Source organism: Chelmon rostratus, chromosome 14 (genome assembly GCF_017976325.1).
Source record: "Chelmon rostratus isolate fCheRos1 chromosome 14, fCheRos1.pri, whole genome shotgun sequence".
Lineage (NCBI taxonomy): Eukaryota > Metazoa > Chordata > Actinopteri > Chaetodontiformes > Chaetodontidae > Chelmon > Chelmon rostratus.
This window is the reverse complement of record NC_055671.1, coordinates 8,337,870-8,354,103: the sequence shown is the minus strand read 5'-3', so window position 1 is coordinate 8,354,103 and position 16,234 is coordinate 8,337,870. Positions and strand designations below refer to the sequence as shown.

At 41.1% G+C, this 16,234-nt stretch overlaps 1 protein-coding gene across 1 annotated transcript; it reads right to left on the bottom strand.

Annotated features, from left to right (window-relative positions):
• Positions 1 to 1,186: 1,186 nt before the first annotated feature.
• Positions 1,187 to 15,990, bottom strand: vezf1a (vascular endothelial zinc finger 1a). Its single transcript, XM_041952423.1, has 5 exons — positions 15,922 to 15,990; positions 8,429 to 9,174; positions 4,268 to 4,337; positions 4,003 to 4,165; positions 1,187 to 3,667 (listed from the first exon to the last, which is right to left on the bottom strand). Exons 1-5 carry the CDS (start codon positions 15,952 to 15,954, stop codon positions 3,306 to 3,308), a joined length of 1,374 nt encoding a protein of 457 aa, XP_041808357.1. The 5' UTR covers positions 15,955 to 15,990; the 3' UTR covers positions 1,187 to 3,305.
• Positions 15,991 to 16,234: the final 244 nt, after the last annotated feature.

Sequence of the window (16,234 nt, the reverse complement as noted above, 5' to 3'; positions counted from 1 at the left end):
AAGAGATCTGCAGCAAGTGTAAGCTCCCAGGTAAAGATGAGCAGCATGGGGGTGGGGGGTGACCTGGCCCACTTAGGAGACAGGAAGAGCATGCCATTTCATAACATTGGTGCAACTTGCAATGCATCATCTTTTGTTGTAGAGCACCTTTGGAACAGCGCAATGCCAGTGCAAAGGTGCATCCACAAAAGTTTCAAAATAAAGATTCGCCTTTTTGAAACTCAACTTTTGAAACTTGGAAAACAGTGACAGATTTGAAACTGTGTCAGTGAAAAAAGTGAAAAAAAAAAAATGTTCAAACAGTGTTGCAGTTGTAAAGTAGGAAAACAAAAAATAATGCTTGCAGAATTTTCTTTCAGCCAATAAAAACATTATACAAGACCTCACAACTTCTTGCAAACCTTTTTTAAAAATTAATTTCAAGCTTTAAAACCGAGATGCAACCTTCTGACCTTTTTTTTTCCAGCTTCAAAATATGTAAAATTACTTCCATATACAGCATGCCCCAATTACAGTTTACCTATTAATTAATTTTTATTTTTTTTCTTTTTTATAAAGGGTGGAAACTGCATGTTTATTTTTTAAACGCTGTATTGTATTTTATGAACATATGCTTTAATAAATTTAAAATCTTACAGCCGTTTGTTAGTGGTGGAGTAATGAATCGCCATACTTTTCTTAATAATTGAGGACTGACGGCGTTTTATGTTTTTGAAAAAGCAATGGCCAATGGGGAAATGCCAACACTCGACCGACCAATCGTGTAACTTCATCCCGCACTCAGCAAGTAAGGCCAGCTTTGCTGCGGTCCAATCAAAAACTAGCAATGGGATTTTGGAAAAGGGTTGGCAATATGTAAAGCACAATGTGCGAATAATAAGTAAAATGACATGTCTGATGGTTATCAGTGTGCAGGCTACAAAATTTCAACTGGTTCAGCACTCAAGTTCACCTTCAGTTGGTGTCTTCATTTCCTCTAGTCAGCTGTTTGTTTTGTGATATAGTGAATATTATAGTGTACCAGCCATATTTTGATAAGACAAAACGCACACACCTGCCAACGCCCGAGTTGTTCGTAAACAGAAGTAAAAGTTTCTAGTTAAACTGCTTGAAATTCTCTACCAAAGAGATAAATAGTAATAAACTCCCCTTTCCTAAATACTAAACATTACTTAAAGCATATAAACACATTTGATAGTTTTCTTTTATTTAGACAACCCAAATAAAAGGCACATAACATTGCGCATGTTTATGTAATAATTTGACAAACATACATTTAAAAAAAATGTAGGAATGTTTGACCTTTCTGCTAATCAGAAAGCCTAGCCTCTCATATATACAAAATTACCATTGTTAATGTTCTAATACAAAAGATTTATAAAAAAGGTTATCTTATCTTTCACATCTATTGTAACTACCATATCCTTGGAACTAAAATAGTTTTGTACAAAGATATACATTCAACTGCTTTCACAAGGGTCCTGGAATTTCCAATTATTTGTTTTCCTTAAAAATAAAGAGATGTTCAATTCCACGAGAAATGTTCAGTTTAACACATTATTATTGTATCAAATTTGGCAAACAGGCTATCATAGTGTATCTACGTAAATGCACAACAAAAAAAAAGGAAAAAAGGAAAAAAGCGACACTAATATTTTTTTAAAAACGAAACCTGGGAAAAATGACAAACATGCATATTGCATTTTTCAGTATAAACTGAATCAACTCAAAGAGCTGCAACACTGTTGAGATCACATGGCATTCATTAAAAAATAGTTAATGTTCAACAGCTACAGTGTTGGGGTCATGCAACATCAATCTTGTCCCATTATTTTAATGGACACAAACTTGCATTTCATCAAACTTGTCCAGATCTCAGCGACATAACTGCAGCCTGAGCTGAACGCGACTTCAAAGGAAATGTGAAAAGGTATAGCATGTATGCCATTGCACAGTAAATGATTATTTAAATGGACGGCTATGTTTAAAATCAACAATTGTTGGCCTTCTTGTCCCTGATTTCATCAAGAGTCGGGTCTTTTAACACCTCAATGCCAGATGATTTAGGGAGTCTAATAAAGAACAATGAGGAGTCAAGAATCAAGATACATGGTAGATATACTGTACTCAATTTAAAAGGAACCAAGTTCATGAGTAATGGGCTTTTATGTGTGTTTCCTGAGTGAGGGGTCCTTAGTATCATCTTGGGGCTATGACAGATAGATGGTAAAAAAACAAAACAAAACAAACAAAAAAAAAATTAGTCACCATTATGATGACAGTAACAGCCTGAAAAAGCTTCACTACAAGACCAGGCCTTTCCACGGTCAGCCACTAGATGGCCCTCAAGTGCAGGCTGGCTAACCAAAACACTTAAGACTCCAATTTGATCTTTGATAATACTGCTGTTCACCTGTATGTAGGATATGCTTTCAGTGCAAGACTCATTCCATTCTGACTTCATGGAAAAATGAACACTACAAATAGGCAAATAAAAACAAACCGCTGTGTTTCCATACAAATAGAAAACAAAAGTACAAATATTTTCATTGTCAAGAGGACAGTGTCGAGATATCCACTTGAATAACAAAAGCAAAAATTAAAATGCTGAAATGCTGAAAATACATTACTATGTCAACTGTACAAGTTAGTCACTGTACCTCAAGAGCATACCTACTATCTGAGAAGAAAAAAAAAAAGCTATAGCACTGTGAAAAAATATTCTTCCATGCAAGTGGAAGCTGCTGTCCCTTTTACTAGACTCATTTCCTATAACATTAAATAGATAGTGATTAGCAGGCTATAGTTAAAAAAACAACATACAAAGTAACACCCAGAGGCTTTGGGAGAGAACTTGTAAAACATCAAAAACAGCAATTCATAGTTATTGCTTCAGTCCATTTCTCATCTCCCTTTTACAAAAGCACAGGTGTGTCTTCCTACAGGGTGCTTGACGAATCCTCTCCTCTCATCTGTCAGGATACAAATCACAGTTTCATCATTCTAACTGACTACACTAAGTCTTACGTTTGTCCTGATTTCAAGGTAAATCCTACTCAATTTCTAGTAAAGTGTTCTGCATCTCAAGTCAGTCACTTAACCTCAGTTGGGACGCAGCTGTGACTTGGGGGGCCCCTGCCGGCCGCACAGCTCATGTAAATGTTCACTTCGGGGGGGTTTGATGAAGTAAACATTGTACAGGAGGAGGAAGAGCTGGGCTCGAGGTGCAAATAATGAGGACAGGAGTCTCTTGGTTTACTTCATTTTCCCTTTCTTTCTGGCCAGTCCAATGCTCTCTCTCCGTTTTACCACGGTGGGGAAGAAGGCAAGACTTGGGACAGAAAAGACATGCTATCCACTGGCCTCATGGCGATGTTGAGCGGACCGGCCATATTCATAGGCATGGGGGTCGTTATTGCGACTGGGTGGGCTATATTCATGGGCGCCGAGGCAGGGATGTTGACAGAGGCGATGTTGACGGGCCCGGTGATGGTGACTGGGTGCTGGAGGCTGACTGGAGATGTGATGTTGACGGTGTTGGTGCTAATGTTCATTTGAGCGGCGATGGTGACCGGGTGGTTGTTGTTGCCCCGGTTCATCGCTGTGGTGATGGGGGCAGAAACGGTCACAGGTGTAGCTGAGGCAGAGTTGCAGACTTCGTTACCTTCTAGAAAAAAAAACACGAGAAAGAGCATTTAACTGTTGATCTACAGCAACTCAGAACAGCTTTTCATTGGTGGGACATAAAAGGACAACTAAATGGGCAGAACCCATACTCCAACTGCAATCTAATCTAGCGTTTGACTCTAACAGTACCAAAACATTAGGATACGTCAGGAAGCAACCAGGATTAGAACAGGGTGAGATCTTAGGTAGCGGTTTAGACCAGAAATGATACAAATGATGTGTGATTAAAGTATTTTTTTCCTCAAATTCTTACTAAACTGCACACCTTTACCGTCGCCATGTTAGGGGTGTGTGTTTGTGACAGGTGAGACGCACCTTTGTTACAGGAGTTAAAGTTGGTCTGTCCGTGAGTCTTCAGATGGCTGGTGATGTAGGCTGCACTGAGCATCTTCCCACAGATGCTACAGGTGACCTTGCCCTCATGTCTGATCATGTGGGAACGGAGTCTGTCTTTGGTGGCGAAAGCAGAGGTACAGGCCTGCAGCCGCGCAGCAGACAGGGACGAAGGTCAGCGGAGTACAGCAACAACAATATAAATAATAATAGCAATAATATGGAAGCTGGCAGTAATGACTCTTACCGTTACTTGACATTTGAACGGTCTTTCTGAGGAATGCACATGCTTCACATGGCAGCTCAAGTGGTCTGGCCTAGAGTTCAATGAGAAAAATAACATACATTTTAATCTCTGGACTGCATGAAAAGCCAAATGTACAACCTTTCTACACAATGCAACAGCAGAGTTGTGGAAGCATGCGGATGTGCTCTGTTTGCTTTGATAATGAGGGGGGAAAAAGAAGAAGAATAAAAAAAACACCCGAAAAATTTTAGTCAGTGGTCGTTAATTCTCCATGATCAATCGTGCATGAATTAGTTTGACCTAGTTTCAAAAACGCACCACAATGAGATGGTAAAGTTGTTCATTTTCCACTTGTTTTCGAAGTAAATTGAGAGTTTAGATTACACTGCACGACTCCTGTTTATTTTCCTGCAGCCTTGGCTTTTCTTAGAGAAATATAAAGTATAAAGAGACTGTTATTGAGAATTTCCAGGAAATTGGTTGGTAGTTTCCTAAAATCCTAGACTGAACTTGCTGCCTCTGAGGATGGAATTATTATATTTCTGACAACAGCCAGCGACTGTGAGAAAGCATTAAATGCATGTTTCAAGTTTTTTATCCACATATCTTTTATCGTCTAAAACGTATGGCTTTCTGAAGTAAGTGCTTATAGAAAAATCTTTATAAAACTGAAGGTTAGAATTAAACGCCGGTGACAACACATTCCTCAGTGTTCTGTTGTATAATTCACTGTTCACCGCATATCAGCAGTTGCAAGAAAACAGTTCTTTGCCTCTTGACCTTTACACTGAAACTCCAGCATTCACAAATTCTTCTTGGCACTGATCCTCCTCTGTCAGCTTGTTAGTTCTAGAGAAGCTGGGAGCTGAATCATGTTAGAAGTGCCATAATGGAGTGAGTAAGGGCTACAGCACTGGCAGCTGCTCCCAAACCGGAAAGTTTCATGCTGCTGGATTTTAAAAGAAAAAGAAAAAGAAAAGAAAATAGAAACGAGGGGAGTCAAGTGGAGTCTTCTCAGTGGTGCCATGAACCGGAATCAGGTTTTTCCCCCCCCTTCTTTTCTTTTTTTTTTGCCCCACTGACAAGGAGAGCAGACTCCAGACAGTGCCTGCCTACATATCTGGCTGAGTGGCAGTGACTCAGTGCCCTGTTATTCAGTCCCCATTCTCACTTTCCAGTATGCTGATGAATCCCTACCCGACGTCACCGTGTTGGAGGCATGCCTGAAACTGCCCTACACAGCACAGTCCTAATGTTACAGCTCGGCTAGGGTGCACCGCCGATGTTTTTGTTGAAGTTGTGTCGCAGCACTGAACTCTTCTGCTGTAATCAATAGTCTCTGCCCACTCGGTGCTGATTTACATACACCAGATATTTTGGCTCTTTAAAGCACAGCGAATATTTTTTGTGTTTATAAATCTAAATACGAACGTGCCGTGAGACCTTCGTAAACGAAATATTTATTCCCTACATAGCAAACGGGTTGACCTGAGCATTACCGCATGGTTCACTGAATTCCCAGGGGAAAGAGAGTCTGTGACATGCTGGCGGGAACCGCAAAGTGACAAGTGACGCCTCCCCCTCCCTTGATACTCTACCACTGGTGCTCTCCCATGTGTGACTGTTTAAACATGTGGTTGAAATGGTGCAGGGGTCAATACAAGTATAAATCTAAACTGCTACACATCTAGAAGTGTGGAAACACAGCCACCAGGAAGCTATATGGACAGTAAAAGGCCATACAATCACCGCTCTATATAAAATCACCACTGGCTTTATCATTCACATACAAGTCATGCTGCAAGCTACGCTGCTCAGTGAACTTCTGGTAAAGCAGGGGAAAAAATGCAGCATCTGACGACTGCATTCTTTGTTAAAATAAATCCTCTTTATATTTCCTGCCAAAACAACATTTGAATTAACAGCTGTAAACATGAAAGACGGTAATTTTAGTACATAACACTTGAGCATGTTTTTCTTACTTGAGACTTATCAGAAGCTAATTCTGGGACTTCACAGCAAATAGTCAAAAAGGGACGTTTGATAGAATTTGTTTATCATTATGAATTATTATTTTTAAATTCCATGCAGACAAGTCAAGACTCTTCTCTTTGACCCTGGAATGCAACTATCAGAGGGTGAAATTACTTTCTGTCCACACTACCATAAGAATAAATGAGATCTCAGAAGCATACTTCCTGTTTATAATAGCCTTGTTACTTGTTGTTACTTGTTGATTGGCAGCCTATGAATAATCTAGAGCAGTTGTAAAAACAATCTTTTTTGCATTTGCCCCATTTTCTCACCACTTCAGTATTTGCTGGTGTCACTGTGCATTGTCCTTGTTGCTGCTGATCCCATTACCCAGCAAACACCTCAGACACACATACAGAGGAGCTGCAGGCCTTTTCTTTCTGCTCCCTTTTCTCTGGGAGAGTATAACACTCAGAGAGTCACAGGTCTAGACACTCGAACTTCCACACATCCCAAACAAAACAGTGGCTAGTGCAGCAATGGGGGCAAGATACCCAGCTGCTACCCCCCACTCCCTCGCGGCTTCGTTATGTTTGTGGGAGTCCCATGGCTGCACCGGCCTGTCTCAAGAAGTAGGTTTACTGAATTAGTTGCAGTGAATAATACCTGAAACAGATGCTTCAGTTCATGCTCTACATGGAGGGATTTAAGGGGGACTCTGCATTTTACTCTGTAAAGTTGTCTATTTAGTGACTAATCCTGCTTTGTGAGACAAGCCCTGAGAACAAATAAAAACAAAATATTTCCAAAGTGATTCACTGACATAATGGATCACTTCAGTTGCCTGTTAATGCACTGAGCATGTCATGCTTTTTTCACCATTAAGCTGTTGGTCTTGGAGGGAACATAACAACTTATTCCACCACCTCAAGAGCTATATGAGGACTGTACAAAGACATTTGAAACGGGTAATATTATCTCCCCATGAAGTCTGCTGCTAGCACTTAGCGGCCATCCATTGCTGAGGGTTGGCCACTCTGACTGATTGTGGCAGGTCTGTCTGGCAGCATGAAGAAAATATGTCCTCACATAGAAATACTTAAGTTTGAAAATTCATTGAACCCTTTTCTCCACATTTACTCATCCAATATTATCAATATATTATCAATATTATCAATCAGGTGGTTTTGCAGGACGTAGCAGTGCACGCTTTGACGAGCTCCATGAACGTCTGAGTGAAGGTTGTTTTCCTAGGATTTGTGTATTTGGTGTCACACCTATGTAAATGCAAACTGATAGTCTGCCTTGTAGGCCCATTTGACTGTTTGTGGGAGAAGTCTGCCTTCAAGGCTTTCTGCCAAAAAGTCTTTAGTGAGTCCAGTGGCATGGTATGAAGAGGGGCATAGTCCATGCAGGGAGCATGTCGTGGTAATTGAATGGGTCAAACACAGGATTTTCACCCAGGTGACCAGGGTTTCAGTCCCATGTGAAACCTAAAGTTAACAATTACTTTCTATTTTTAGACTAAGTTGACAATATTTTATTTTTTTTTACAGTTTTCACTAACAGTTTGTTTAGGCTTGGACTACTTGGTTAAGTTTAGACAACAAAACTACTTGGTTACATTAATATCATGGTTTGGATTAAAATAATAAGCCAACATTGACTTCTGGTTTCACACAGGACACTAACAGCGGCTTTCTGTCCGAAAGGCTTCCAGGCACAAAGCAGAAAAGGCAAACATCAGCCCAAATGAGATTAATACAAAATACTAAATTGACATAACCCCATCTGTGTAACTTTGTGTGAGTTCGCAAAGTTACAAATTGCAGCAAATGCACGTCTACACAGTTACGGTCAAAACTAATTTTTTGGACCTTATTTAGTCCATCTAAATATTAATACTTGGCACTGTTTAGTTATAAATAATTTCCAGAATAACGTTACCATGGTCAGTTAGCGGTGGTTGCAGCTGCGCCAGCAGTGTGGAGCATAAATCTGAGTATCTTCCATGATCACAAATGCGGGTCAAAGAGAACGAGCATCAGCATCAGGCACCACGCCCAGGTGAAACGCTAAGGTTTTTAAAGGTCCCATTTCACTTCAGTGTCACATATGACAGAATGTACAACTCAAAATAGCAACATTTTGAACAACCCATCAAGAGGCCCAAAACGTGATCCTTACCTGGAAAAGCCTTTCCCACACACAGAACATACATAGGGCTTGTGGACTCCCCCGTCATGAGAGCGAACATGGTAGGTCATTCGGTCCTTCCTTTTAAAGCGTTGCTGGCAGATGGGGCACTCAAACGGCTTCTCGTCCGAATGGGACAGCTTGTGGCGATTCAGGTGGTACACATCACGAAAGGCCTTGCCACACATCTCACAGCCATGGTTTTTCTTGACAGGTTTGGCGGGTTTCTTGGGGATGTTCTGCTGCGGCACATTGCCCATTGCGGACGACGTCATAATACTTGAGGAAACAGAGGTGGTTGCCGTGGACAGGATGCCTGCTACCGTGGAGATGTAGGAAGGGTTGCCGTTGTTCTCTCGTGGCATGGTGGAGATCATGGGTACCATGGTGGGGGCTGTCTGGGCAGTCTTCTTTGGCCGCGACACCATCTTGATACCGGTGTGGCTGGACTCATGACGACGCAGGTGGTAGCTGTCACGGAAGGCCTTGTTGCAATAGCCGCAGACGAAAGGTGTTTTGCCTTTGTGTTCCTTCTTTATGACAGGCACTGGTGGCCGTGGACCTCCCCCACTGGCCACATTGTCTTTGAGGAGATCGGCAGCGCTGGAAGGGGGCTTCTGGTCTATTTGGATGGGCAGGACAGGCTTCTGGTCAACTTGTTCAGCTCCTGCATTAAGAAGAGGCAGCAGGCTGTTCTGTGCCACCTGGTGCTGGTGGTGGAGGGCTTCATTGGCCTGCTGATGAAACAAACAAATGCAGAGATAAATATTTGGTTTAGCCTAATGAATTCCATACATTTTTGCTCGCAAAATTCAATACAAGCTTTAAAGCACTGCAACAGCAAGTACTGAAGGATGAACATTTATTGTAACACAAAGGGGATCACTGTGTATTATACACTCTGTATAAAATATATACATCAATATTGAGGACTCATAACAGTACGAATTCCCAGTGTGTTTTTATTTATTTCCCAATGTCTGCATGAGAATTACAAGTCCATGAAAACAGCAAGGGTCCGTAACATGTTACAGAATTCAAAATGGGCACCGGAGCTGTCATTAATGAGGTTGCCACTAATGCAAAAGAATCCAAATATGCTGAATGAAAAATGATCCCATCACGACAGTGCTGATTCATCATGTGACTGCAAAGCAAGCATACCAAATTAGAGGCATAGCAGAGTCCAGTGCACTGAAGAGCAGGCCATTAGCTCAGCTATGGAGCTCAGTTAGAAGACACGTCTTCAAATTTAACACTTCCTTCAGTACAGCCCCCTCAAAATAAAACCCCCACAGCAAAAATAATTAAGGCCTTTATTGTGAAGCAGCTGCAAGCTATTTATAATCATCTTAGGTTAGTTATGTTCCAACCAAAGTTAATAATTTGTCTAAATCTGCATTTTGAGAATGACATAACTCAGACCAGCTTTTAAACAAGTTGGTTATCTGCTTATAAAATGCCTTAGATTGCTGTTTACCTCAGGATTGCATTGCTTACATCCAGCGAAATTAAAATGAACAGAGAAGCATTCAGAGTTGCAAACACACTATTAGCAGGGACATGTGTTAATGGTTGTTTAGCAGTTTCTATTAATTCAGATTACTCTACAGTTTTGGCTAAGCTTGTAGTAAGAAAACTACTTTAATTTACTACTTTTGCTGAAGTTTCTAGGGGTTATTCTGCGGCCATCTCTTTTTTAAACAGTGTTTTTTGTACGTATCAGAAAAATATTGTATCACAGTGAACACCGTTGTTTCGGTAAACGGACACAGTCAAGACAACTATGTTGTCAACCACCAGCAAGAAAGGGCAAGGTGAAATGCTTGACCTTTCCCTTTGAGGTTCAATCATCCATCGAAGAAGGCCAGCCAAGAAAGGAGTTGCAAAAGAGGAGGCAGTGGAGAGAAAAGAAAAATGAACCACACAATGTCCTCCTTATGTCATCTAGCCTATTGTGAGAGACACAAATCTGAGCAGTGATGCCTCAGCAGGGGATCTTTGTATGCTCATCTTCATTGATTTGGCTCATCTATTCATGAGACAGGGACATTGTTTATCCACACACTACTCAACTAAACTAGCCGTCATTCCCTCATACGCAATGGGACCTGGGAATTTGTGGAGAATGCCACCAAAGCCCACCCATCCATTTGTCTAAGCACCTGCTCACACTTGCCACCTTCCAGGATTAGTCATCATCATGCCAGTCCGCTGGCACACCAGGACTGGGGGGGGAGAGGGGGTTACCAGCCGGGAACCCTCTTTGTGAAGCTTGTGAACAGCAGACATAGCCGCTGCAGACAGGCTGCCTCTACACAGAGGTGCAGGGCCTGTAAGCTGCTGTGCCTTCATGCAGCTCTGACCATTTTGACACAAATGCGCTCTGACAACTGGGGCTGCTCCCTCATAAATAACATCAAAATGGAGGGAGTGTCCTGATGGCTCCGTGGGCCACTGTAGACTTGAATTGAGCTCATGGTCTGAGTCAGATTATGCACTTTGTCTTTTTGAAATCTTTTGTGTTCACTCTACAGCTGCTTGCAGAAATCCCAGCTTTTTACAAAACTTAACAAAAACTGTAACTGATAACATAAAAATGGCAGGATAATACTGCAGAAAACAAAACTTAGATCATATATATAGAATTTGTTTTTCTGGTACATGTAAAGTCTTCTTTTCCCCTAGTTTATGAGTTTGTTTTTCACTTTTTTAGAAGTTTTGAAATCTTTGACTGCTACTCAGGGCCTTTCCTGAGCGGACACGAGTTCTTACAAAACATTACTTCAGAAGTGGATTTTTTTTTTTTAATAGCCTGTAAATCTAAACAAATACTGCAGAGATTCAGTGCCTTGCTTGTTGATGCTGTAGGTTCAAGCAGAGGTATTGCAGTTGTGCTAGCACTAAGCAAAATGTTTCAGTGGAGGGTCTGATACATCCTGGAGTTGGATTGCATCATTTAAGATAAGTCATTTCCAACCAACTCACCGCATTATCATTCTCCCATGAGCCAAAACCGCCAAAAGTGGTGGCATTTAATACAACACCATAGCAAACAGGCCTGTCAGGAACACGGAGTAGATACAAAACAGCTGCAAGATGTAACACAGCTTCAAATCTATGAAACATGTATAACCTGGGAGCACACAGAGCTGTCATGATTGAAGACAAACAGTTCTTACATGTGGCCAAAACTGGGACTTTATAAGGAGTTACTGTATCTGAAAAGCACTCAGATGGAACCTAACTGATGAGGAATGGACCAGCATTAAAAATAGTGACCCACTGGCTTACGTACAGTACATCTCTCATGTAGCATACACATGGCACGGGCTCATCAGTTACTTTTTTGGGCATCACAGCTATGGTGAAACTTCTCGTCCTGATAGACTCAAGAATGGCATCTCAACCCCTGAACTAGAGCGGCCGATTTAATACAAAACGGCAGTGATGAATGATACCTGTCTGCTGTGCTTGTATGATTTAGTGGTTAAAACCAAAAACTCACTCACAACTTGAAATCATACTTCAGGCAGAAAGTTAGTTTACCAGTTCACCCTTTACCAGCATGACCACTGCAGTGGCAAACACATACAGCGATGAGAACAACCGCTGAGATAGCTTTTTAACAGTGATGTGAAACGTTGTTTGTACCTCTAACATCATCTTTAATTTGAATCTGTGCTACTAAGCATTACTTACTAACATTCCATTGTCATCAGCTTTTGCTGACTCAAAGGGTATTATTACTACAATTCTGCAAGATAATGTACCTTTTTCATGGCAGACATTTTGGCTTGTCATAACAGGAAAAGCACAGGTGTAATTGGTAACATTAAAAACGACTGCATTCCATTTAGGTGAGCGAGTTCCAGGACTCTGGGATCGTGCATGCTCGCTCACTGGGACACTTTTCTGAGCCATTGTTAGCCAAATCTGTTTCACCTGGGCTTTTCCTGCTATGACAAATCAAAATGTCTGCCTTGCTTATTAATGACAACATTAATAAGCATATGAACCTGATGAAATATTTCTCACAGGCACTATTAAGGTTCACTTTCACAAAGGTTGCTGAGTCAATATAATTTTGATAAGTCTTCAACATGGGGGATGGTGTTAGTGACTGGCAAAATGCTGCACCTTGCCTCTGGCACTAGAACTTAAATCTAAAGTTTCTGACTAATGCTACAGCCCCATTCATTAATATATTTTAGATAAACAGTGAATCAAACTACTTTAAAAAGCAGTTGTTTGTCATGATGGACATGACAACAAATGAAAATGTGTGAGTAGCCAAGTGTTTAGCTATATGTCAGCTTGACTTTATGTGTTTCTGGCCCCAATGGCAAAAATAATTAATGCAATCTTAAATGCAATTGGAAAGCTTCTCTGATATCAAATCAAACTGCAGTGAATGTGAATATCTGAAATGGAATGTGGCCAGCTGTTTACTGTATTAAGAAATAGATCTAATGTACACCAACAAATCCACAAGATGGCCTCCAAATGCAAAGTGCATCACCAATCAGCCTTTTTCAAACCATGTTGATAATATATGTCTTGCAGTGTCTTCTGAGGGCAATATTATTGGTTTAAGATGAGTCCCATCTTTCAGACGTTTAAGTTCAGTGTAGTGCGTCCATCTGTTCAAGCCAAATCAAGCAGAACTTTGTTGAACATTATTCTCTTTTAGACATCTGGGAACTTGTGAGCCAAATGCTTTGGCAAATCAACCAAAAGCCTCTGGAATGAACGGATAAGTAGCAATTTTTATACGTTTTTCTGTTATCATAATACAATTAATAGTGTTTTTCTTGAGTGGCTATCGTAGTCTCCAAAGGAAGCCAGAATGAAGTTTCAGGCACAGGATTGCAGCAGGACTTTCTCACTTTGGGCACTCTTTAGCATTTTCCTGTTTTGTTTTGTTTTTTTCCCCCTGCAGAATTACTGGTATATCACTGCACATTCAAAGCCAAACGGGTTTAGACAACATGATTCACCAGGGGTCTTAACTGTAGCCCGATGGACACTGGCATTTTTTAATATATTGCATACATTGCAAAACTAGGAGACACAGCTGAACTTATGGTAATATTCAAGCTCATTTACACAACAATGTGGACCATTTAAAATGCCCGACAAAGTATTTAAACAAGAATATGCTCATCGTTTTTTAATCCACACCTCTAAATAAAATGCCTCTCTATAAAAAGGTGACAGTGGAGAACTTTTAAACTAAAAAGTGGCGCACAACACCATGGTAGCTGATGAAATATTGCTCTCCTTACATCGAGCGCCCGAATGCTAACTGCACCCAGATTTACATGAGATTGACACAGTAACAGTGCAAGGTACATAATACATGCAGGGCTTCTGGCTGGATGCCAGATACTCCACAACGAGCCACACTGTCCAGCTGCCTTTTTCATCTCCAAGAACTGGTGTTCAGAGGCGCGAGTAAGTGATCAGGCCCTGACAACGGAGCAAAAGGTTACTGATACCGCAAAAGAAGGTGGCGTATCCCAAAAGCTGTGATGTGCAACTTAACTTTGTTATAAATATGATGAAAGCGCCCCACAGTGCATTATTCAAACTCTTTCCAACTCTTGCTTGCCTTAAACTAGGCGGGGGTAGTGTTAACGCTGGATAAGAAATGTTAATTTTCGCTTCGCAAGACCTTTATCTATACAGAAAAACACTGTTCTCGAACGCATTTATGATCGTTCAAGCTTCCCTGCGGCACCACTACTGACTGCTTCTTCCATGATTAAGACTGAGCCTGGTAATGATGGCAAGTTATATGGCTCTCATCTACGCGTCCTCTATTCTATCAGTGCTCCCTCTCAGCAACCGGTTTGACACATTTTCATTAACCTAATTACTTAACTAGTTTACCAGTACAGAAGCCTGAAAGTGGTACAAAGTAAACATGTTTCTTATAGATGTTTGTCACAGAGTATCACATAAACATTACTGGATTGCCTGGCACTGGTAAGGGACTCAAAGTGCTACCTGACCCTGCTCTCAGTTACACACAGCCGCTCATCTGAAGCTGCAACGTAGCATCCAACATGAACATGTGAGGGTGTAAGATTTAACAGAGCACACTTTCGTTGGTTTTTAAGAGTAGTTTTGTGAATGATAGTGAAGTGCTGCAGAGTTCAGTGAGGAAGTTGCTCCCACGAGAAGTTTGTCACCCCCACTAAATCATCCAACTTCATGGATAATACACAGAAAACATCCGTCTCAAGACTTAAGCATACCCGAGCCAGCACACATGGTGACATACTCGGGTTAAGGGTTCACATATTGATCAAAAGCGGAACAAAACGGCAATCGAATCCGCGGGAAAACACTTAATCTCTTGAGTTACGACCTCTCCGTAAAAACTCGGGGTCTCGCATTTTCCATGTTCACACTAAGGCTTAAATCTTTGAGGCGACGTAAGGCCACGGGAATAAAACATTTCATTCATTTCACCGAACAATAGACTTCCATCTTAGCACACAGTGAAAAACCACCAACCCGTGGCAGATATCACTCAGCAGCGGCACTCACTTTCCGGCCGAAAATGGATTTATGAATTGCGTAATGTCGTTTCTAATTTCAAATGTGCCTCGTCGTGGCTAGTGTTAGCTGATGTTGTGTGCATAGTTTGAATTCCTTTCCTCCGCGGTCCCCCCCAGAATAAATAGCTAGTTAATAAACAGGGAGCCGTACAGCCCTGGCTATCAAGTCGTGTAACGTTAGTTTTGCGAGCTCATTACGGCAGCCTCGCCCAAATTAAGCTAAATTAGCCAGCGAGTTTAATGAAGGCAGCTTAAACATCGTTAGCTAACTTGGCTAGTTACTGCCGAACCGGCTGAGGCAAGCGGAAAGTTCACCGCGGACTTGCGAATCCGCCGTTAGTAAATCTCAGCAACTGATAACCAAAGTATAGTCTTATCCAACCTTACTAACATCAACTACTTGGGATCAAAATTATTAGTGGTATTATCCGCGTTTCAATGAAAATCTTGGCCGGCGTTACATCTCATTATCCTACGGCGTCCGATCAAAGCCCTCAATCACAGGGAAAGAAAAAAACAGGTCTGTCTCGATTGTAACGGTGCAGTGGCGTCTCCAGGCTTACTTCAAATGATCCCGCATGTTTTGCTAGCTTCGACTTGGCAAACAAACTTAAAAAAAAAATAAACCACAAAATGCTGTCGAGTTATTCAACATCTATTATCTAAGTATTCATATAGTAGAAAAACAAGCCACATTTTTCAAACACTCGCTAGCGAGAAATGATTTTTTGTTCTAGCGTCATTCCCAAGCCTCACAGCTGGAAGCCTGGATTCATATACCATTGTTTTGCTTGGTTACTTGATCCTGGCATTACTCGTTTAAAAACTGGTTTTGCTGCTAAAATAGCCTGTGCTTACAATTTTTACGGTTGTTTTACGAGCTATCCCAGTTTCCCTCCTAAAGAGTCAACTTACTTGAAAAAGAAACGTACTCCAGCTCGGCTCCATTTCCACACTTACTAATTCTGTAGGAAACCAAGTAGAAGCCTACAACAAAGCAACCAAACATGGCAGCTGAAACAACTTCCGGTAACCTCGAGGGTTGAACCACTCTACATACTATTTAGGGGGGCATTAAATTTAGTATGTTTAAAAAAGAATGATTGTAATCGTTTATGTGCCCCATAAAACACAGATGAATAAGTAAAGACTGCTTACTGGAAATGTATTCTAAAATATATTTGCAAGAGATTACATGGGTCGATTTTTACCCGTCACAGAACTAATT

Excerpts from the sequence above, each read along its gene's own strand:
- vezf1a (XM_041952423.1), bottom strand. The coding sequence starts at position 15,954 with ATGGAGCCGAGCTGGAGTACGTTTCTTTTTCAA. Across the intron at positions 4,338-8,428 it reads TGTGGGAAAGGCTTTTCCAG|GCCAGACCACTTGAGCTGCC; the intron begins GTAAGGATCACG and ends ATTGAACTCTAG. Across the intron at positions 4,166-4,267 it reads CGTTCAAATGTCAAGTAACG|GCCTGTACCTCTGCTTTCGC; the intron begins GTAAGAGTCATT and ends GCGCGGCTGCAG.